At 39.1% G+C, this 20713-nt stretch overlaps 3 protein-coding genes across 3 annotated transcripts; 2 read left to right on the top strand and 1 right to left on the bottom strand.

Annotated features, from left to right (window-relative positions):
• Positions 1-820: 820 nt before the first annotated feature.
• Positions 821-2651, top strand: LOC101303698 (agglutinin-like). Its single transcript, XM_004297571.1, has 3 exons — positions 821-1119; positions 1494-1946; positions 2033-2651. The coding sequence occupies exons 1-3, from the start codon at positions 850-852 to the stop codon at positions 2273-2275; spliced, it is 966 nt and encodes a 321-aa protein (XP_004297619.1). The 5' UTR covers positions 821-849; the 3' UTR covers positions 2276-2651.
• Positions 2652-5976: 3325 nt separating this feature from the next.
• LOC101303414 (charged multivesicular body protein 1-like) lies at positions 5977-6958 on the bottom strand. The gene has a single exon (XM_004297570.1). It carries the CDS (start codon positions 6802-6804, stop codon positions 6193-6195), a length of 612 nt encoding a protein of 203 aa, XP_004297618.1. The 5' UTR covers positions 6805-6958; the 3' UTR covers positions 5977-6192.
• Positions 6959-14231: 7273 nt separating this feature from the next.
• Positions 14232-19384, top strand: LOC101299086 (anoctamin-like protein Os01g0706700-like). The gene is made up of 16 exons (XM_004298514.1): positions 14232-14724; positions 15237-15306; positions 15453-15568; positions 15977-16103; positions 16174-16274; positions 16353-16444; positions 16586-16690; positions 16804-17073; positions 17697-17829; positions 17924-18037; positions 18110-18177; positions 18295-18425; positions 18561-18643; positions 18747-18854; positions 18977-19135; positions 19250-19384. The coding sequence occupies exons 1-16, from the start codon at positions 14554-14556 to the stop codon at positions 19382-19384; spliced, it is 1983 nt and encodes a 660-aa protein (XP_004298562.1). The 5' UTR covers positions 14232-14553.
• The last annotated feature ends 1329 nt before the right edge of the window (positions 19385-20713 follow it).

Raw genomic sequence — 20713 nt, 5'->3', positions numbered from 1 at the left:
CAAGTTAACATTACACCAAACACACTCAGGTATAAGAACCATCCAAATCAAACACACACACAAACAAAATCTATAATCTGATGGATGATCCCACAATCAGTGGAGGAGCCAAATTTTTAGCTTACTGGGGCACAAAAGAAGCTAATAATTTTAAACATACAAGTTATCTATGATGCTTATAATTCTCCTCAAGTTTGACTGTTGGAGTGTGTATATCAAATTATTGATAGCATCCAACTTGCTATGATGCTTATGGAATGTATGTCCTCACAATGGGTTGGTAAGCATATTTGTTATTTGATTTCAACATTGGCACCTAAGCTATTTTGACTTTTCCTGTCGTGGGAACCAATGTCAAGCGCTCTAATTAGCCTTGCGCATGCGTTGATTTTTACAGTTTAACTCAATAAGCTTTGTTGTCTGATGGTAGACCAGGTTTTGTGTTATATGTAAGGCTCTTGATTGTTGCAAAACAGTCTTGACAGCTCAGAATGAAGTACACGTAAATCTGTCAACAAGTATCTGAGCCAAGTAAGTTCCCAGTTGCTACATATGCTGGTTTCTGTGTCCTATGAGTACCGTGAATATGTTAAGTGTAATTAACATTAGATAAGCTTTCTTATAATAGATTAGCTCTCTTATTCCGTATAAATTTCAGAGTTGTTGACTTGATGTAATGTACACAGTTGAATTCAATCAATATATATAATAATATATACAACACTCGTTCTCATATTTTCTTACAAACACCTCTCCATTTTTGCGTCGATCGCTTCATTCCAAATCAATCAGCTGCTAGCTAGCGGCCATGTTTATCACCCCAACCCTCAAATCTCATGTATAATTTGTATGCAGGGAGATCATGATGAGGAATCATGTAGCAGTAGGAATCAATCAGGAGGGGTGCAAAACAGCTCAGTAACCCCGAAACTTTATGGAGGAACAACTTCTGGAGATCCTTGGGATGATGGAATCTATGACAGCATCAGAGAGATCACCCTCGTTTATGGTAACTGCATCGACTCGATCTGTGTATCCTACGATAGAAACGGTGAGCTTGTCAGAGGCGAAAGGCGAGGAGGTGATGGAAGGCGAGGAGCTCCCCCAAGTTCTGCTGAGGTGAGCAATTTTGATTGAATGGGTAAAAACACATGCAACTTGTCTATTAGACTACAAATTGTATCACGGTGGAGGGGATGCTAATCTGTGATTTTCTAGATTCGATTTGTTTTCTCTACTGATATAGAAGTTAGTTGAACAAGGGTAGTTTAGAAAGATTAGGGATGTGTTTTTAGTAAATTATGATATAAGAAAGTTATTAGATGGTATATTTAGGGAATGTGTATTAAGTATTTAAACCCCAACTTAGATAAATAGGGTGTGAGTGAGTTTTGGCCAAAAACAGTTGGATAATGCAATATAGCTAATGATCAGATTGTCATTTCTAGGCCAGGTACAAAAGGATATGTGACATGGTTATCTATGCATTGCAGATAAAGCTGGAGTGCCCTGATGAGTTTCTAGTGAGTATCAGTGGATACTATTGCGGGGTGACCTGGATAGTCGGAGCCCCGGTTGTGTTAAGGTCTCTCAAATTTGAGAGCAATAAAAGAACATTTGGACCATTTGGAAATCAATTTGGGACACCCTTTACTTTTAAGGTAAAAGATAGCGACAGAATTGTTGGCTTCAAAGGAAGAAAAGGACGGTACCTAGATGCAATTGGGTTTCATTCAAAACCGCCGGTACTTTATGGAGGAATGACCGGAGGACGTCCTTGGGATGACGGAATCTTTGATGGCATCAGAGAAATCACCCTCGTCTATGGTCAATGCATCGACTCAATGTGTGTGGTGTATGATAAAGATGGTTTGCCTGCTATAAGCGAAAGGCATGGAGGTGCTGAACGGGGCAGGGATCTCCATAAGCCCCTAGATACGGTTCAGGTGAGCTTCATATTTCGGTTGTATATTTTGGTCACTTCTCTGGTTTTTTATCACGTAGAAGTAACCTTATTTGTTATGCATTACAGGTAAAGTTGGAATACCCAAATGAGTTTATGGTGACTGTCAGTGGACACATTAGTTGGGTGCCCTGGATGAGTGGCACTCGGGTAGTACGGTCACTGAAATTTGATAGCAATAGAAGAACATATGGACCATTTGGAGTACAAGTTGGCACACCCTTCAGTTTCAGAGTAAAAGATGGAGACCAAATTGTTGGGTTGAGGGGAAGAAGTGGTTGGTACCTTTATGCAATTGGGTTTTATACATAGAAAATTATACAGCGCACCCGGGTGTATTCACCGTCCATTTTGACCCGCCAAAAAAAAAAAAATTAACGGTGAAGATGACGGGTGCGCCGAATAGGCTCTCTACATACATCTCGTGCTCCCGAGAGAGGACTCTTCCGGAGGGTTAGGATGGGTTTCAGGATGCTTACGAGTCCCTGGTTGAAATTACTAAACCTCTTACGAGTGTTGAATGTACATGTATAAGCTTGTGATCAGTTATCTATTCTAGCTAGTGTGTGAAGCAATTGACTGTATCCATGTTATCTGACCGTTAATTTTTAGCATATTGCATGTATTTCTTTAATTTGGTGATTGTATCCCGAGACCAAAGTTCTCAAATACTATCGCAATGTCTGATGAAGAAATTAAGTCTTGTTAGTTACTATTGAAGGCGAGGAGAACCACTTTCTATATTGTTTCTGAATAGGAACCTCTGTAATCTATCGGTTTACTTTTTAAGCTTTAAGGGAAGGCAGGGAGAGGAGTAACAAGTACGTATCAAAATATAAGGGTCATCTCTCGAAGCTCAAAATTCCTCTTGAAATGGCTCAACTTCTTTGGAGATGCTCTACAGATTTCATGCCTTGCAAGAGTTCTTTGTTCTTTGTTCGCCTTTTGCAAGAGCTCTATAGCTCAATTTATATAAATGATGAAACGCCTTTACACGTAACGAGTCTGTGTGTCTGTTGCGTTGCGGTGTTAAGAAAAATTAGCTTTCTTTTCAACGGCGGAGGGCGGGAAGACGTTATGAGTGAACTTATAGTGGATGAGTTAAACTTGTTATTTGTGCACGGAGAGGTCTGGGCAAGTTAGTGAAGATGTAGTGAGAGATTGTGTTTATCGTACTCCACCACCCTAAACCCTAAACCACCAACTGGTAGTGTAAAAATAGATTTGTCATGCTTCAGGGTGTTTAAATGCGAAAATTCTTGTATGTACCAAGGTACAACCAACACCTTGAGTAACACATGGCGAAACTTGAGCCATTCGTTTATTTTATTTTAATCGACCTTATTTCTTCCTTGACAGTCAACGTCACGATAGAGATTGAAAAAAAAAAAAACTGGGGAAGTTGATGTTTAATTATCAATGGAGGAGATAGGGGCTATGGCCTCTGGGGCTTCGAGTCTATCACTCTTCTGGGTTTATACTATATTGAGGTATGTGAAAGGGGGGAGCAGCCAAGCAGAAATTCGTTGTGGTTTTGGCTTTGTGTAGCTTGCTTCTTATTTTTTTTTTTTTTTGTTGAAGGTATAAAAATTGGGAGAAAATTGGATGGTTTTAGATTCAGCTGGGTTCTAAATTTTCTTTTGTCCTTTTGGGATTACATTGTGGCAGCAATCATGGGTTCATCAATTTTATTGGTGATTTCCTGGATTTCCCAGTAATCCAAGACTGATTCAGGGTTGAAGAAATTGGATTCGGGTTTGCTTTGGATTGGAGGGGCAACATTGGAGAGAAACTAGATGCTTTCTAGATCCTAGTATTTCGTTGCATTGTGCTGGGTCTACTGTACTCTCTAATCATTGCTCGGTCTATCTCTCTCTTCTCTCTGCTAGAGGTGAGTGAGTGCTTGCATACACTGTCTCTACCTCCCTTCGTTTTATAAATTGGAGAAAACCCAAATGGAAGATCTCGAGTGGGAAAGAGAGAAGCAGAGGATTGTGGGTTTTTGGGAATTCTGTTGATCGAGATTGGGAATGGCGAAGGAAAAGAAGTCGCCAGTTTCTGATGTAGAAGTATGAATGGCTTTGCTCTTGGCTTCGCTGGAACTTTTTTTGGGTCTACATTCTAACACACAGAGTTGCTCCGTCAGTTAAAACAACGAGTGGTTCAAGTGCACCATGGTAGGTGCTGGGATGGTCTGTCGTAGACTCGTAGTAATAATGCCAGTCTTCTTGCAGCTGTAGGGGAGCGGATCATGGGCAGGTTAAAAGTCTTGTGCTGCTGAGTTGTTGTCGGGGTCGAAGGCAGTGGAGCAGGCTTAATTTGGAGGGATGGCAGATTATTGTGGTGGAAACAGATTGCTTGAAGAGTGCACGAATGGTGCGGAGCTCATCAGATCAAAAGCAGACAAAAGCAATTAGATCATCAACATCTAAACATGCTCCACCATCCCTATAAATTTCAATCTTCAACAACTCGTAACTCATGAATAAAATCAATCACTGAAGATGGAACACAAGAAATCGCTGCCTTGCAGGACATGTAGACGCTACTATGAATGCAATAATGCAGGACCAGACAACTAATTTGAAACCAAGTTATAAACACTCCATCGAGTAGTCATGAATCACAATCCCATCAAATACATCACTACGTTTTATAAAATTAACCAACCCTACACATATCCCAGAAGAACTTAGGCAAACTATCATCTCCCATCCCACACAAGGTGATCCATCTTTAAACTGTAAAACTACTTGCCATGAGCAGCGCTTATTGGCTGCCTGGCTCACTCTATCCATAGATAAATACAATAGGAAGTTATCAACTTCACTAGTTGACCAGACACATTGTTTATGGAATTTGTATATACCATTGACATTATAAATATCTATAATAGAAGTCCAGTAACATCACGAAAATCTAACAAGAGAAGTTCAGAGCAGGCATTACACCAAAACACACTCAGGTATAAGAGGCAACCAAATCAAACACACACATACAAAATCTCCAATCTGATGAATGATCCCACAATCAATTTACCGAGGCAGTGAAACTGTAAAACATAACTCCTTTTGACCCACACTAGATGACATGATTCATATCACAGAACTAGACACTCATAGGACACAGATACCAGAATATGTAGCAATTGTAAAGGCAGCTGGCCCAGCTCGGTCTACCAGATCAGCAAGGTTGGTGGTTTAAAAGAAAGAATTATAGACATCATCTTATAAAACATGATGAAGATCTCTGACCACATTGTACGTCACTACTGCATATATATGCCATACAGGTCAAATCACCTCCTTGCCCAACTAGCCTAAAATCAATTCAATCCTAATTCAAATAAACATAAATCAGTGTACATACAATAACTGCACACATTGTTATCATGGATGACAAACAATAGAAATAATTTTCTGAAATCCTCTCATCAACTGTGAAGACTCCATTAGGCCATGGACACATTAATTGTATAGTTAAGCAAAAATGGAAGCTAAAACTGACCAAAAATAGAGGTAAAATCAAACAGAGCTAGACATTACCATCTCTAGTTCAGAAAAAAAGAAAAAAAAAAAGTGTGTGGCATAGCTGATTTTAGAGTGAATTCCTTTACCAACAAGTAACAACAATCTTGAAAGTATCTCCTACCTTTCTCTAACAGGAAAACAATGTTAATATGCTGCAAGTCAGTCACAAAAATCATCTTTTTTTCCCTTTTATCAAACACATAAAATAAAAGACTTTACTTGCATATGTTATATCCGGGTGTGTGTGGGTGTTAGTTAACTGGAAACAATGATCAGCTAGACCAGTTGAACCCCCAAAGGAAAAAAAAATGATGAAAACATACATACAATAGCGAATGGTGGTAGTCACTAGCAAGCAAGTAAAATTTGCTGTGCAGACACACATTACTAAACTCAGCCTCAATACAACACACACCCCACAAACATCTCACATAACAATTACACAATCCAATATGCAAACATACCAAATACCATATCCATTTTAAACAAAAACACACAGATTCAAGCATCTTACTAATGAAACGATTAACCACACATATTCAACAAGGCCAATGGCGAATTAATTCGTCAATTTATACACAAATATAAAGTCTTAAAACAGTTCCAACAGTATCATACCAGAGCTCATAATTCTACAAACCCAAATAACCAGCATTATACATCAAATTCTCACCGAAAGCCGATACAGATATTTCCACATCAGCCTCTAGCCTTGAGCTCAGCAAGCCTCCTGGAAAGATCATCCTCATCGACCTTCTCAGCCTCCTTCGTCGGCACGGCATGGGCCGCCGGCTGCGGCAGGCCCACAGAGACCTCAAGCCCATAGTCATCAGCCACCTGTTGCATCAAACTGTTGACCTCCCCTTCCGGAGTCGAAAGCGATGTGGACCCCGCCATGGAGCTCTCCATGAACTCAGCCTGGACCTCCATATTCACAAACTGCTTCTCAAACGAGTCCATCGTCTCCGACATCTTCTGGAGGTTTCCGGTGTTGAGCGACGACTCGAGCGATTTGACGATATTGCCCATAGACTTGTTGATGGTGGTCATCTTGGCCTGGGTGTCGAGGCGGGCGACAACGGCGTCGAGGCGGGAGGCGAGGCGGAGGTAGTTCATCTGCTCTGTGCGTTTGCGGATGGCGTTCTCGGCGTAGATCCGGGCGCCGTCGACGTTGCCTTTCTCCATGGCTTTCTTGATCTTGAGCTTCTCGGCCTTCTCTTCCTTCTCGCACTTTCGGGATTGGCGCTGGAGAGACTTGGAGGTGAATTTCAGCTCCATGATCTGGTTCATTAGCTTCTCCGTGTTGCCCATGGTGTTGATCGAATTCCCCAGCTGTTTGATTTTCTAGGGTTTTTGGATTTTGGATTTTGATCGCAGAAAGATTTGGGGACTTTCGAAGAAATGGATATTAATATTTATAGGCCAATTTTACGCGGACGTTAACGCGAAGAAGTTCTGAATGTTCTCTTTTTTATTTCTTTTCTTTTTTCTTTCTACCTTCTTTTGTACAACCTGTCCATACACAAAAAACAAAAAATGGTTCTGAGCTATATGTCAGTACGTACTTGAATTTCACTACAAAATGTGCGACTTATTGAAGTCGGAAATTCAACTTCTAAACTCTTTCTCGCTCTAGGGTTAAGGGTTTTATTGAGTTGTGCGGCATCCTGCTCCCATGGCAGCAACAATGACGGCCTTCGTTGCATCGATGACCGCTACACTCATTGTTTCGGCGTGATTCCTGAGGGGATGAATCACACAAAATGCGGGAGGGACAAGACTCGTAACCTATCAATCATGAGAAAACGACATCAGAGGGAATACCGGGTTCACCGGCCTTCGACCCTCCGATGCCTAAGTCAGCCACATGAGAGTAGAAATATAGTATGAATATGGTGGAGGTGGAGATGGAGACTTACATAAATGAGGGGTGGAAATGTATTTATAGAGATAGGGTGGATGCACCCTAAAATTACAATTTTGCCTTTATTGGAGAGCATATTACTATTATGCCCTCAAGAAAGAGCGTAGGTTTATTGGGCTTAGTTGCGGCCTAAGCTCGTTTTATGTGGCAATATGTGTCTTCTTAGGCGAATAGGACCGATGTTCTATCTCTCACATATGATGTATTAACACTTATCTTCAAATTATCTCTCAGCAATCAAGAAAACCATGTTGATCTTGGAAACCTTCGGTGCCCGGATAAGGCATTCGTTGCACTGAGATTCTATCTTGTTAGAAAACTGAATACTGCTAGGGCAGTTCTTTTCGAATCCTTTAGGTGTGTCGTGTGCTCCATGTGGCGTCTCTCGACTCCGTTGGAAGTCCAAGCTTCAAGAAAAGGTACCATGGGGCTAACAAAGGGTGATGATCTTTCTCAATAATTATGATGGCTTCTCAAATATTATGGCGATTCCGCTCGATTTCGTTTGGGTTTGGGTTGAAATTTAGAATCTCTCGGCAGGGCTTACAGCGGTAGCAACTGCAAGACTGGTTTAGGAGACCATTGGATCTATGCTTCAAGTTGACAACTGTGGTATCAATCATGGCTTGGTTCGTGTGCGGCTCATTCTTCCGCTGAATGTTTCGATAAGGTTGGGTAGAACAATTAGGGTTTCTCATGTGGATGTTTTTACTGTGAAATTTAGGTGTGACAAATTGTTAGGGCATTACCGTACTTGTGCTATGATCAATCACCACGGTTTCCCTTGTCCCCATGAATAAGAGTCACCACAGGTGGAGACTCCGGCGCCAACAGCAGCAATAGCGGGAGTAACACATGTGATGGTGTTTAGGCGGAATGTTCCAACCTCTCCCTGTTCTTATGACTGCCCTCCCTCCGGTATCTAAAGACCAGAGAGGGTCTCAATTCGGGAAGTTCGGCTTTCCTTTCACCTACCAAGATCACTGAGTTCGCAGAGGGAGAGAGGATGACGATACCGAAGATGGCAAACTCCCTAGGCATGTTTTCGCAATGGTTTCGATGCCTCTGAACCCTAATGAGCTAGGGTTTTCGATCGCTTATGAAGGTAATATGGGAATCCTTTAAACCAGGAATTCTCCTAAGAAACGGGGCACCCCTTAGCAGTAGGAAGAAGAAGAATCTGGGAGCAACCTCAAATTCTATGGCATCCAGCTCGATGGTCGGGGAGCTGGAAACTACATCTGAAGCATAAGACGGTTGATTTCCTAGTGCAACTAAGAAAGATTCCTACTAAACTCTAGAATTGTCTCTTCTCTCTACCTACATGATATAGGTTCACCACACTAGGCCATAAACACCATCAGATGACAATTATAAGACGACATATAAAGCAGCATTTTGAAAGAGTATCGTCTGATAATTTTTAGGGTCCTTTGGACGACATATAATCAGTAAAAGTCGTCTCAATGAGCTGGTGCTTACATACTCTTGGATTAGCCTCAATTTTTCCTTGGTTTGAAAATGTCATACAACATATAAGTGTGGTGTGACCAGACACATAAATAGCCATTTTCAGCTAAAAATTAACACGACATATATATGTTGTCTAATAAAACTATGAAAATGGCACATTTAATGAACTTAATTGGATGACAAATATATGTCGTTTAACATGACCTTAATTTTTCGATTTGGAGGCACAAGTTTCAACCCTTTAAATTCACAAGGTCAAACGACAAACTTATGTAGTCTGAGAGAACCATAAATTGCAATTATTGTATTTATTAAGACGACATATTTTCTGTCGTCTAAATGAAGCATAAATAACCAAATTTGGTGCGCGTTTTGCCGCGCTTATCAAGTGGCACAAAATTTAGGCGCAGGAGTTTTCCCTCGCTAAGTGAAATGTTGAATTATCTATTTGCCTAGCTCAGATGACATTAATTTGTTGTTTGGATTAGTATAGAGTTAGTAACTTCAGAATACATATATGTGTCGTCTGAAAAATATTTTAAATGGTCCGTTTCATATATTCAGACTACAAATATGTGTCGTTTGAGAAATATTTTAAAAAGTCAACTCATTTACCAAAATTGAAATGCTCTGATTTACTCCAGCCGCCACTTATATTTTGAATTCTTCAGTATCAAAACTCTCATTTCGTATTGAAAAACTAATCTATGCGAAAATTTGGACATGTTTATCAAATGATGATATTGCTTCCCATAGAAGCGTACAAGGAAGTTTAGTGTAAGCGCACAGTTAACCCGTGTGATCGAGACTTGAACTTTTTTGAAATTGGATAAGTTTTTTACCACATTTATATTTAACTACATCGAATACATCGTACGGTCAGATTTGGTAAATTTATTTCATATATATAGTTAGTTTAGAAAGATGTATGTTTCGATATATCTTTGGTAAACATCTTATAACAGGTTAGCAGAATATTGTGATTCAAATGACAAAGATAAACAAAATGAAAGTTTGAGTGTTAGATCTTATCCTTATAGTGAAAAATGGCTATGGTACAAAATTCAGCGATTTTCGAAGATGTTCGGGTCTCGGTCGATGTGGTCAACATGTATCGATCTTTCTTTATTCAATACAAACTACATATATATGTCGTTTGATGAATACATAAATAAGTCAAAAACAATTGACCGAAAAGAGGGTTTAGAGGTTTCGTTGGGAGTCGGGCTAGTAGTGACTAATTAGTTTGTGAAGTTGGATATCATTTTTATGTTGTGTGATCAAGATTACAAAGCATTTAGGTTAGAAAGGTCTTGCGCCGCATCACTAAGTCTTAAGGCAGTGCTCTCTTTTCATCACTCTCTCTAAAGGCATTAATTGACTCGTCCCTCTCTCTCTCTCTCATCTCTCCCCGACTCTCTCTCTCTCCTCCGTTGAGCAGCAACGATTCCAGCAGCACCAGACGGCGAGACCGCCACTTAAGTGATCCTCTCCTCCTCCTCAACTCAGCCCAGTCCTTTAATCCTGAAGACATCCACTTTTGGCGGAGATCGATGGAGGAGGACGGTGACTGTCCTTCCCTGTTTTCCGGCGAGGGCTTGGGCTCCGGTCACCGATCCACCTAGCGACGGTGAGTCCCTTCCTCCTCTCTTCCTTCTGCACAGTCTAGTGCTTTATTTCCTTCAATTGAGACCTAACTCAGAAATCCCCTTCTGTGTTTCTGGGTTTCTTGAGCTTCTTTTCCGGCGATTGTGTTCTTCGTGTTCTGGTGGCGACCACGAGCTCCGACGAGTGTAGTTCATCCTTGGCGAAGCCGGGACTTAGAGTTGGGAAGCTTTGGGGCAGCTGCTGTTATGCAGCATCGTGGCAGAGGGACTGCTTATTGATTTCAAGCAAGGAGAGGTTGCTGGGTTTGAGTGGTGTTCAGATTGGAAGTAAGGAGTTCGATTTGGTCGGCTGTGTTGTTGTTTGTGTTGCGGTTATTGAGTTGGATTGTGACTGAAATCATTGTTGTGGTTGATACTTGTCGATAACTTGGTGATAGGAGTTTATGGGGAGGCTATGGCGAAATTCCGGCAAGTCACCGGAGTCCGACGAGTATTTCCGGCAGAATCTGTGAAGTTAAACATTTGTGGTCTCAAGACAAGTCAAACAACAAGTAATTGTCGTTGGACTCTAGATGATATAGCGCCTAGTAGTTTGACAATATGAGACGACATATAGTTGTCATTAGAAGTCTCATAGTACAACATATCTTTGTTTTATTTGTCGTTGAACGTTATTTCAGTCGACACTTATCTATAGTATGAATAAATTTAAGAGGACGTAAATATCATTAATTTCTTCCTTGTTCTGGCTTCAGTCGACATTTATATGTTGTATGTAATCTATTAACATGACATATTTTTCTGAAACCTTCCAGATTCAGCTTCTTCCAGATGACATAAGATATGTCGTCTGAACAGATATCAGACGACGGTGGAAAACTGTCGTCTGAGGTCAATCACACGACACAGCCTCAGACGACATAAAAAAAATTGTCAGACGACAGACCTGGACTGTCGTCTGATGAATATTTTGGCATAGTGCCATGTGGTCTTAGGACTCTAATCGTTGAGAGTTTATGTTAAATACATGGTGTAGTAGGTTATTTGTTTTCTAGTGTCATGTCCATCTTTTTGGACGTAGCTTTGCGATTTGTAAGATACTTTGCTTTGTGTTTAACTAATCTCTGTGTTGCTCATCCATTGACCGCTTTTGGTCGTTATTGACTTTAAGCCTAATGGAGTGATTCTAATTTTCTCAAAAAATATATATAAAAAAATCCTTCTATGCTCGAACGTGGTAAGTGACGCGACACCTATTAGATGATCTCATCTAGAAGGTCTACGCATCTACCTGGTTATTAGATATTTTAATGAAACCATGATTAGTTCGAGGTCTTCTGGTTGCGTATGTTGCATGTTTTGTTCCAAATCTTTTGTCGTACTTTGGCTGGCTTATCTCTTTAGATCTTGCTTAGATCTTTATGGTAGTGTGAAGTTAAGGTTTATCGTTCATCCTTTGTGATGATGAGATGGCAGTTGAGCAACTAGGCTACACTGGTGTTTTGATAGCAGCTGTGTTACAATGCGATGACAGTTGTGCAACTAGACGATGTTATTGTTTGACGACGCCGGTGCGAAAGTGTGACAATATTGATGAGGCGATGATCGATCAGCTTGATGTTGGATACAGGTGGACTTGGCTCTTAGGCCTATATGATCACGTAGCTAATGTGCATGGTTGATGGGCATGGCTTATGGTTTCGACCCAAAATGATTGTTTATTTTATGTGTATATTTTAATTAATTTTTATAAAATAAGGGGTTTGTGTGGTTGCCCTCAAGCCTTAATTACAGAAAGTTTCGAATACATGCATGACACTGAGCCTAAACCCAAATTGCCTGAAATAATATCATAAATTTCTATAATAAACATGTACTTAACCAGACACCAAATAACAAAGAGTACCGCTCTAATGACAACTTTATTTGCTTTCACATAGAGGTGACATACTTGAAAGATTACTAGATATGTAACACGCTTCTAATTTCCAATAATTCAGCTTTCCAACTATGCTGCCGTTGGAAAAAAAAATCCTACGAAACTTAGGGTTACCATGCCATTACGCGACAATGATTATTTGACGAAACAAAAAACTCGCTGTCTACCTAAAGTAGACAAGGTACGTTGAGTAACATTGGAACAAAACCCAACTACTCTGACAAAACTAACATGGGGACTTATTGCTTGTCTAAGATACAATATATATACGTAAGTAAATAAAATATTACCAACCCAACATGGGCCCAAGCCGAAGCCAAAACCAAGGAAAAGAAGGAGAGCCCAATTGTCAGCCAAGCTTGGCACAATCTGGCAACTGTCGACGGTCCATCCACTGTCCCGTAACACAAGACCCACTGGTCATGACGAGCACAACAGCTCACACTACCACGGCCACAACAAATCAAATCCAAGTTGCGGCCTAACCTATTTTTGTTGGAACTGTTACCATATCAGATCAAGAGAACCAACCCGGATCGTCTCACAGTCCAACCTAGAACAAGCACCACCAAAACAAGATCGCAACCGACCAACCGCCTATACGAACAACGCAACACTGTGAACCACCAAACTGAACAATCTACATTTTTATATACATCAGTGATGTTTTAACTCATGACCTCAACGTTATCGTTTAGACTACTTAACCAACTTGGCTATGGCTCACAAACAAGAGCAAAACGGTAAGAGTAATGATTAAAGTTATATAATACACTAAGACTAGAAAATGAGAGTGTACATAAAACTTGAACCCCGATGCAGTCATATTAAATTCAATTTCCCCCTTTGAGGTTTGGGGTTAACTTCATTTCAGTCACCGTTCTTTTAATTTTGAAAATTTATCCCCTGAATTTTTCAATTTTCATCAGTCATGCAAACTTGCTAAGATTTCCGCAATTGGGATGTTAAATACTAGCACGAAGTCCTAGAAAAAATGCCCTAAAATGTAATTTTTTTCGTTAAATGACTAGTTCAGCCCTTAAAGTGAGCCATAATGTCAAAATTAACGTTAAAATTTGATGGAATCTTAGCAGATGGACAAAGCTGATGAAAATTAAAAAATTAAGGGGGTAAATTTTCAAAACTAAGAGAACGGTGACTGAAATGAAGTTAACCACAAACTTTAGGAGGGTAAAATAAATTTAATCCTAATCTTTTTTAAACAATAAATGAAACCAGACTTAGGGGTACAACACCTAGCAAATGGGTTTCATACCCTTTTCCAAAAAATGGGAGTGTAGAACGTAATTTGAGGAGTGCAAATTTCACTCCACTTAATTTATTCTTTTATTTCTTTTTTCTTTTATCTCTCTTTCTTCTACAACAGAGTAATATCAGAGGACAATAAACCATGACTAAATCAGTGACTCGCATTGTGGCTTGAAAGAAAGAATCAAAATTTGTAGTTGAGAGCTAGATCCTTTGGCCTCTCAGTACTTGTACCAAGTAGTATAGTAGACTTCAATCATAATCCTCAATCAAATATCAAAAACTCTCTCTAAACGAGGTCACATGGGGAGTCGTTCCCTTTCCTTCTAGCTTGGACCCACTTCTCCCCCATTTCTGCAAAGTTCAAAAATTCAAATGGCAATTCAAAAACCAAAAAATTAAGAATTCAAATAAAAAAGAAACTGCCATGCGTAGAACCACGTGTTCATCTCCTTCCACATCACAACCGCTCTCCCCTATACCCGACTGCAGATCCACCTGTTCTCTCTCTCTCTCTCCCCCTCTCCCTCTCTCTCTCTCCTTTCGTCGTCGTTCCTCTCTTCTTATCTTTCCCACATTACGTATGCACAGCGTTTAGTCTTCATCCAAAACAAACCGACATTTGTTCAAAACCCATAGACCCATTTCGCAATTTCGCCCATTTCTTATGAAACCCACCACCTATGGTCTCTCTGAGGTTCCATTGTTCCCAAACATGAGTACCCAGTTCAGTTTCTGACCCAGTTTTCGGAAAAAGGTTACATTTTTGGGTTGGTTTGCGCTTTGTTCGTTTGGATCATAATTGTAGGGACCCATTTGGGAAGTTTGAAGCTTTGGGTGGGCTTGAGATGAACGTTGTTGAGGAGGAAGAGAGTGCTTTTGAGATTGGGATTGTGGTTCCAAAGAGAAATGTTAAGGCGGAAGAAGAGGATTACTGTGTGGAGGTTTTGGTCAATGAATTCAAGAATGTGGGTTTTATAGTTGAGAGAGTCCCTGGCGTTGTTGATGACTTCATCAAGGTACTTGTTCAGTTGTTCCTATATTTTTCTAGTAGTTGATTTGTTTCATGCAATTTGGGTGTGTTAATAGTTTTCGTGAACAAATTAGATCATTGGTTTTGGAGTGCTTTATAGTATTCACTGAAAGTGAAACAATCATTGTTGATATTCCACTGATTTTAATATTTGCCTTTCTTGTCTTTTTGATATCTTATGGGATTGACTAGCGTGTTTCCTAATTTGCAACTAGGATTAGCCCCGTCATAATTCATTACTTGTATAACTTGCTAATTAAATATGGTAATATTTTTTTAGCTGATTTAAATACTAACCTATTTTGTCCTTTGATGTCTGATCAGATTGACTAGCCTTATTTTTCCTTTATCACTTGTAAATGAGCTCAATGCTTTCTAAATTTATGACTTATTTACTGTTTGCTGATTTTGAAAAACAGAAAAATGACTAAATGAGAAGTGTTTTGATTATACTGTTGCTTGAGTTAAGTTGCTGAGCCTTAACTTTGTTTCTTACAGCTGGCAGCGCCTTTGGAGACATTGGGGAGAGCTGCAGTCGAGTTGCAAATCAAAAAGCGAACTCGAATTGGTAATGATCTAGCTGTTCCATTGCAGTTGGTTTTCAGATTATTTGTTTTGTTTTTGCTTTAGCTGTCCTTTACTTAGATGCCCTATTCATCTTCATATCTGAAATGGAATGTATATAAACTTAGAAGTGCTGCTGATGTGTTTCAGGGATGGATTTACAATTTGAATGGGACGAGGTTGATGCTTTTGTGAGGCAACCTGATGGTTCATTGTTCAGCTGGTGTGAGCGTTTTCATTGCTATAGGCACTTGATATATGGAATTGTGAGTGATATACTGATTCTCTATTTCTGCAAATGGCAATGTTTTTAATGTGTCGTTAACATTTAGCTGAGTAATACCTGAATAATTGTGTCAAATTTTATACTGCATAAGTTTGCCATTTTGAATAAGTTGTAGCTGAATATCCTTTAATTTCATTGCAACTTCGTGTTTGCCTCGATGCTTTTAGTGATACACTTTGTTGGAATTGATTCCATCGCTATGATGGTTATTCTCTAAATGTCTGATTTGTGTACTCACTTACAACTGTAGGGGCACTACATCCCAGCCCTTGTTGGTTGATACAAAACAACTGATTGTAGAACACTTTCCAGTGAGATTTGTGTATAAATAGTTATCCTCAAATTTTTGCCACTGACAATTGACAACAATTTGAACTGAAATTTACAGATGAACAAGAGCAAGTCAGCTGTAACCCTGAGATTTGATGGGAAAGAGTTCAATTGGGAAGTTGGGGAATATTTACTTAAGAAATTGGAGTCACAGAGGATTGTCAAAGAAGTTTTTGCTTTGCATGGTATGTTCACAAATTCACAAAATGGCTGCATTTTTGTCACATTCTAAATGAGATGACTTTTGACTGATAGATGAAGTGAAAAGGAAGAAACTCCTTCACACTTGGGCTTTGCACTGGTGGGACTTCACAAACCAGCCCATAGATGAGATTTATTCATATTTTGGTACAAAGGTAAATTGGTTGCATTTAGAAATTTTATCTTCTCAACATTTTGCTTAAAAACTAAATAAGAATTGGGAATTTTTGTAGATTGCCATCTACTTCGCTTTCCTTGGAATGTATACACGGTGGTTGCTGTTTCCAGCTACATTTGGGCTTATTCTGCAGATATTTGATTTTGGGTGGGTCTGTTACACTAATTTCTTAACTAGCCATCAACATTGTTCTTTTTGTTAAATTTTTTATTTTAATTTGTTTATCTTTTCACCTGGTGTATCATTACTTATTAGAAATTTTGTGTGCTTGCTCAACAATTTCCTTAGGTCATTGCAGTTACTGGTGCTGCCCCTTTTCTTTATAAGCATAACATTATGGGCCATAATGTTTTCCCAGTTCTGGAAACGCAAGAATGTTGCTCTTTTAGCTAGGTAACATGGTTTACAATTGTACTTAATTAGAGATTTTTTTTCCTGGCTTCCTCTAACTCTCTCTCTCTCTCTCTCTCTCTCTCTCTCTATATATATCTATATCTGTGTTTTAGATGGCACATCAGTTATCCAATTAGAACCGACCTGGGAAATAGGCAGCTGGGCACAGCTTGGAATTCGCCGCAATCATCTGTTGAAATCATGAAGAAATGGGGAACAGACAAAACAAAAGAGAAAGAAATGTTTCAAAGAATTGAGTGGTTTGGACGACTAATGAGATTCCGAAATGATGCTATCATTATAGTTAGTATTATATGCCTCCAGTTACCCTTTGAGCTGGCATATGCTCATCTTTACGAGGTTATTGAGTCTGACATTGTGAAGTAAGACACCAGAATCTTTCATTCAGATATGCTTATTCATATAATTTGTTTGATCACTGAGAAATCAATTTTGACATACAAGATATACATTTACAATTAGGCTTTTGAGTTGCACATGAGTGTCATGGACTTTTAAGTGAGACTACCTCTAAGATTGGTTCTGACTGGATTTATGCTTCCAAGAGGTGATTTTCTTGAACATAGCGTGAACCACAATAGGAAAATCCTTTTCTTAATATAATTTTCTTAGAAAGGTAGGACACAAGAAGGGTACTACTCTTAGGCTTCGAGTTGTATCTTTGCTTGATGATCACATAAAATTAGCTTGTTGAGGAATTTTATCTGGTTTACGAGAAATGTATAAAGGAAGTTATAACTTTGTCATATGAGTTCCTTGGAGACAGAATCTTCTACCGTTCATTGTCAATAGTTCTGTTATATAGTTCTAAACTTAAGTTGGTGAGGAGGGAGATCTGAGAGAGCTGAATGTTTCAGTAGTCTAAGTTGGTAATGAAAGATCTGTGTAAGGTGATATATTGTGATGTCCAATTAGAAATACATTTTATCTTCTATCGATAGCCTTAAGCTGACTACTGACACGTATCTTGTAATATTTGTTTCAGGTTTGGGTTGACAACCGTATATCTGTTTGCTATTCAGTTTTTTACGCAGCTCGGGGGCAAGATCTCTGTGAAGCTTATTAATTACGAGAATAATGAAAACACAGAAAAAAGAGCTGACAGCTTGGTTTACAAGGTATTTAGAGGAATTAGATCACTTCTTACGGACCGTTTTGCTCTCTTTTGTTTCCCAAAGTTTCAGCACTTCATGGACTTAAATTCTGTTGCAGGTGTTTGGTCTTTATTTCATGCAGTCATACATAGGAGTCTTCTACCATGCTCTTATACATCGCAACTTTTTGACACTTCGCACAGTTTTGATTCAGCGCCTCCTTGTGTCTGAGGTGAAATGTCACATCTTATTACCATTTTTCTTATCACTGCTCCTTTTCTTATTCTTTTAAGTTGGTCACTAGGTATTGGAAAACTTGGTGGAAAATACTTTGCCATATTTGAAGTACAGTTATAAGAAATTTAGAGTACGGTAAGTCTATTGATACTTCCCTTTGAGCTTATCTCTAAACTTCCCTTTGAGATTATCTCTAAATTTACCTTTCATGTTACCTGAAAATGACTGTTTTTGTTTCAATTTGGTATGAAGAAGCAAGAAGAAACGTGAAAAGGGATCATCAACAGGGAGAATCCAGTTTACTTCTAGGGTGGAGAAGGAGTACTTGAAGCCTTCTTATTCTGCAAGCATTGGTATGGAGCTTGAAGATGGACTTTTCGATGGTAACATCCTGATTTTATCCAACTTTGAGTTATTAAAATATGTATTTGTCACTAATGATTTTGAAGCATTCAGATCATGAGAATCTGTATATATCTTTATACTTTATGCTTATTGCAACTGTGATTGAACTGCAGACTTTCTAGAGTTGACATTGCAGTTTGGTATGATCATGATGTTTGCTTGTGCACTCCCCCCTGCTTTTGCCTTTGCAGCTGTGGTATTGTGCTTCTCTTTTTACTTTTACCATGAAGTGTAATTTTTTTAGGTTTTATATGGTTTATCCTATGTAGTAGATTAATGTTTAGTTGCACTTGGCACAGAACAACATAACTGAAATTAGGACAGATGCATTGAAGCTGCTCGTCATGCATAAGAGGCCAATTCCTCGTGTTTCCACAACAATTGGTGCTTGGCTAAACATATTTCAGGTAAATTATGTTTTGTGTTTACATTAGATTTGTTGTATTCTTGTAAGTGCACCAGCTGGTCGGTCTTGTTTTATCAGCTTTTATTGTCATATTTCTAATGTTGGGTTCTATTAAATTTTCAGTTTCTTGTAGTTACATCTATATGCACCAACTGCGCCCTTCTAGTATGGTTATATGATCATGAGGGTAAATGGAATATAGAGCCTGGCCTAGCTGCAATTCTGGTTATGGAACATGTTCTCCTGTTGATCAAGTTTTGTTTCTCTCGCTTTGTTCCCGAGGTGAATTGAAATTGCTCACATGAACACCTGCTGTAATATCTGTAACTAGAATATGTAATTGTTGGAAATGAACATGTGAATCATCTTATATAAGTATATTATCATTTCTTTCAGGAACCTGCTTGGGTACAGGCGAACCGTGTGAAGAAAGCAACAGAGGCCGAGTACATGTGCTCAAAACAGCTTTTGAGGAACATTTCTGGAGGAGATAGGGCAGCCGGTACTGGTGCAGTTAAGAAGACAGAATGAGGTTGGAGGTTTATGGTAGCTTCTGGAAAGTGTAAAAAAAGCAGTTGTTCTCCAAAAGCTGATCTTTTTAGAGTTTCAGAATTTCCAGTTTAGGATTTATTAGTCACCAATTTTGTCCTTCCCGTTTTTTTTTTTTTTTTTTTTTTGCTTTCTTCCTATAGTAGATTGTAAGGTTTTGTAAGTAGACGTGTACTACCATACAACTTTTCTATAAATCAAGGTAGGAGATCTTTATTTTCGTTTTGTATTTACAAAAGTGTAGACAGACTTCAAAGCTATTTACATAATTTTGGTGAGCAAGTTTGCTAGAACACCATGAGTCTTACAATTTTTCCAGTATTTGCAATTTTCATCAGCAGCCAAACCCATCTTTCTATTTTTAGCTCAATTGTTCAGAATTTGACTTACTGGGAAGTAACTCAATCTTGATCTTCAGTTCTTAAGCACGCAATAAGATTCAAGAATCCATTTAGCCACGGGAGCTTCCAAACCGACCGCTAACCTGGCGGGCATAGGCTGCAACAGCCTTAGCCCATCTCTTGATTCCACCCTTCAACTTCTCAGAATCCCTTTCCTTGAGTGACTTTCCTGATTCTGCTGAAACTTCCAGGAAAGAAAAACAACGATCAAATCGCCTGTGCTTTGCTGTTGCCACAGCGCCCTTTCTGGCACCGCCATCGTCAAGAGAAAGACTCTTCTTGACAGACATGGCTCTCGCGGGGGGTGTTGGGGCTGCAAACGAGTGGTTGTACTATTAATGGTACGACAGTTGCTAATTTATAAGGTTTAAGAGAATTGTATCAAGGCAAGTTACATCGCATTCTAATGCGTGTGATAACTCTGTTGACTTGACTGCTTCAATATTCCATTGCTAGCGTCAACATAAGTTAGATGGTTTGGAAGAATATAATCATTTACTTGTTCACACTGACATCTTTCTTATCATAAACCCAGGCACCCAGCAACAAACAATGGCCATAGACTTATCTTGCTTAACGAGCTGTGGATCTTTGCACGATTGGATGTAGCAGTTTCATGGCTAAAGAAGTGTATATATGCTTGCTCCCCAAGGCTTTCTAGTTAACTAGAAACGTTTCTGCCACACTTCCTCTTTGTCTTAATCTCTTCGTGGTGATAAAAGTCAATATAGTTGGCTAATCTTTTTGTTATTTTGTCTAGAATATTGTTTGATTTCTCCCATAACATTAATACACATCATGTTAATTATGGCCTTTGGAGTTTGTAAGGGAAGGTTCCCAACCAAAATTGTCACCAAATAACTGAGGTAAGGACTAAACAGAAGTACCAAACTCCCCAATATATAAGTAT

Source organism: Fragaria vesca, linkage group LG4 (genome assembly GCF_000184155.1).
Source record: "Fragaria vesca subsp. vesca linkage group LG4, FraVesHawaii_1.0, whole genome shotgun sequence".
In the NCBI taxonomy this organism is placed as follows: domain Eukaryota; kingdom Viridiplantae; phylum Streptophyta; class Magnoliopsida; order Rosales; family Rosaceae; genus Fragaria; species Fragaria vesca.
The sequence above is the reverse complement of the archived record's forward strand: the minus strand, read 5'-3'. Positions and strand labels throughout refer to the sequence as shown.

Coding starts and splice junctions, on each gene's coding strand:
- LOC101303698 (XM_004297571.1), top strand. CDS start 850: ATGCAGGGAGATCATGATGAGGAATCATGTAGCAGTAGGAATCAATCA. Junction 1,120..1,493: donor CTCCCCCAAGTTCTGCTGAG/GTGAGCAATTTT, acceptor TATGCATTGCAG/ATAAAGCTGGAGTGCCCTGA. Junction 1,947..2,032: donor AGCCCCTAGATACGGTTCAG/GTGAGCTTCATA, acceptor TATGCATTACAG/GTAAAGTTGGAATACCCAAA.
- LOC101303414 (XM_004297570.1), bottom strand. CDS start 6,804: ATGGGCAACACGGAGAAGCTAATGAACCAGATCATGGAGCTGAAATTC.
- LOC101299086 (XM_004298514.1), top strand. CDS start 14,554: ATGAACGTTGTTGAGGAGGAAGAGAGTGCTTTTGAGATTGGGATTGTG. Junction 16,691..16,803: donor AATGTTGCTCTTTTAGCTAG/GTAACATGGTTT, acceptor TCTGTGTTTTAG/ATGGCACATCAGTTATCCAA. Junction 18,038..18,109: donor AGCGCCTCCTTGTGTCTGAG/GTGAAATGTCAC, acceptor GTTGGTCACTAG/GTATTGGAAAACTTGGTGGA.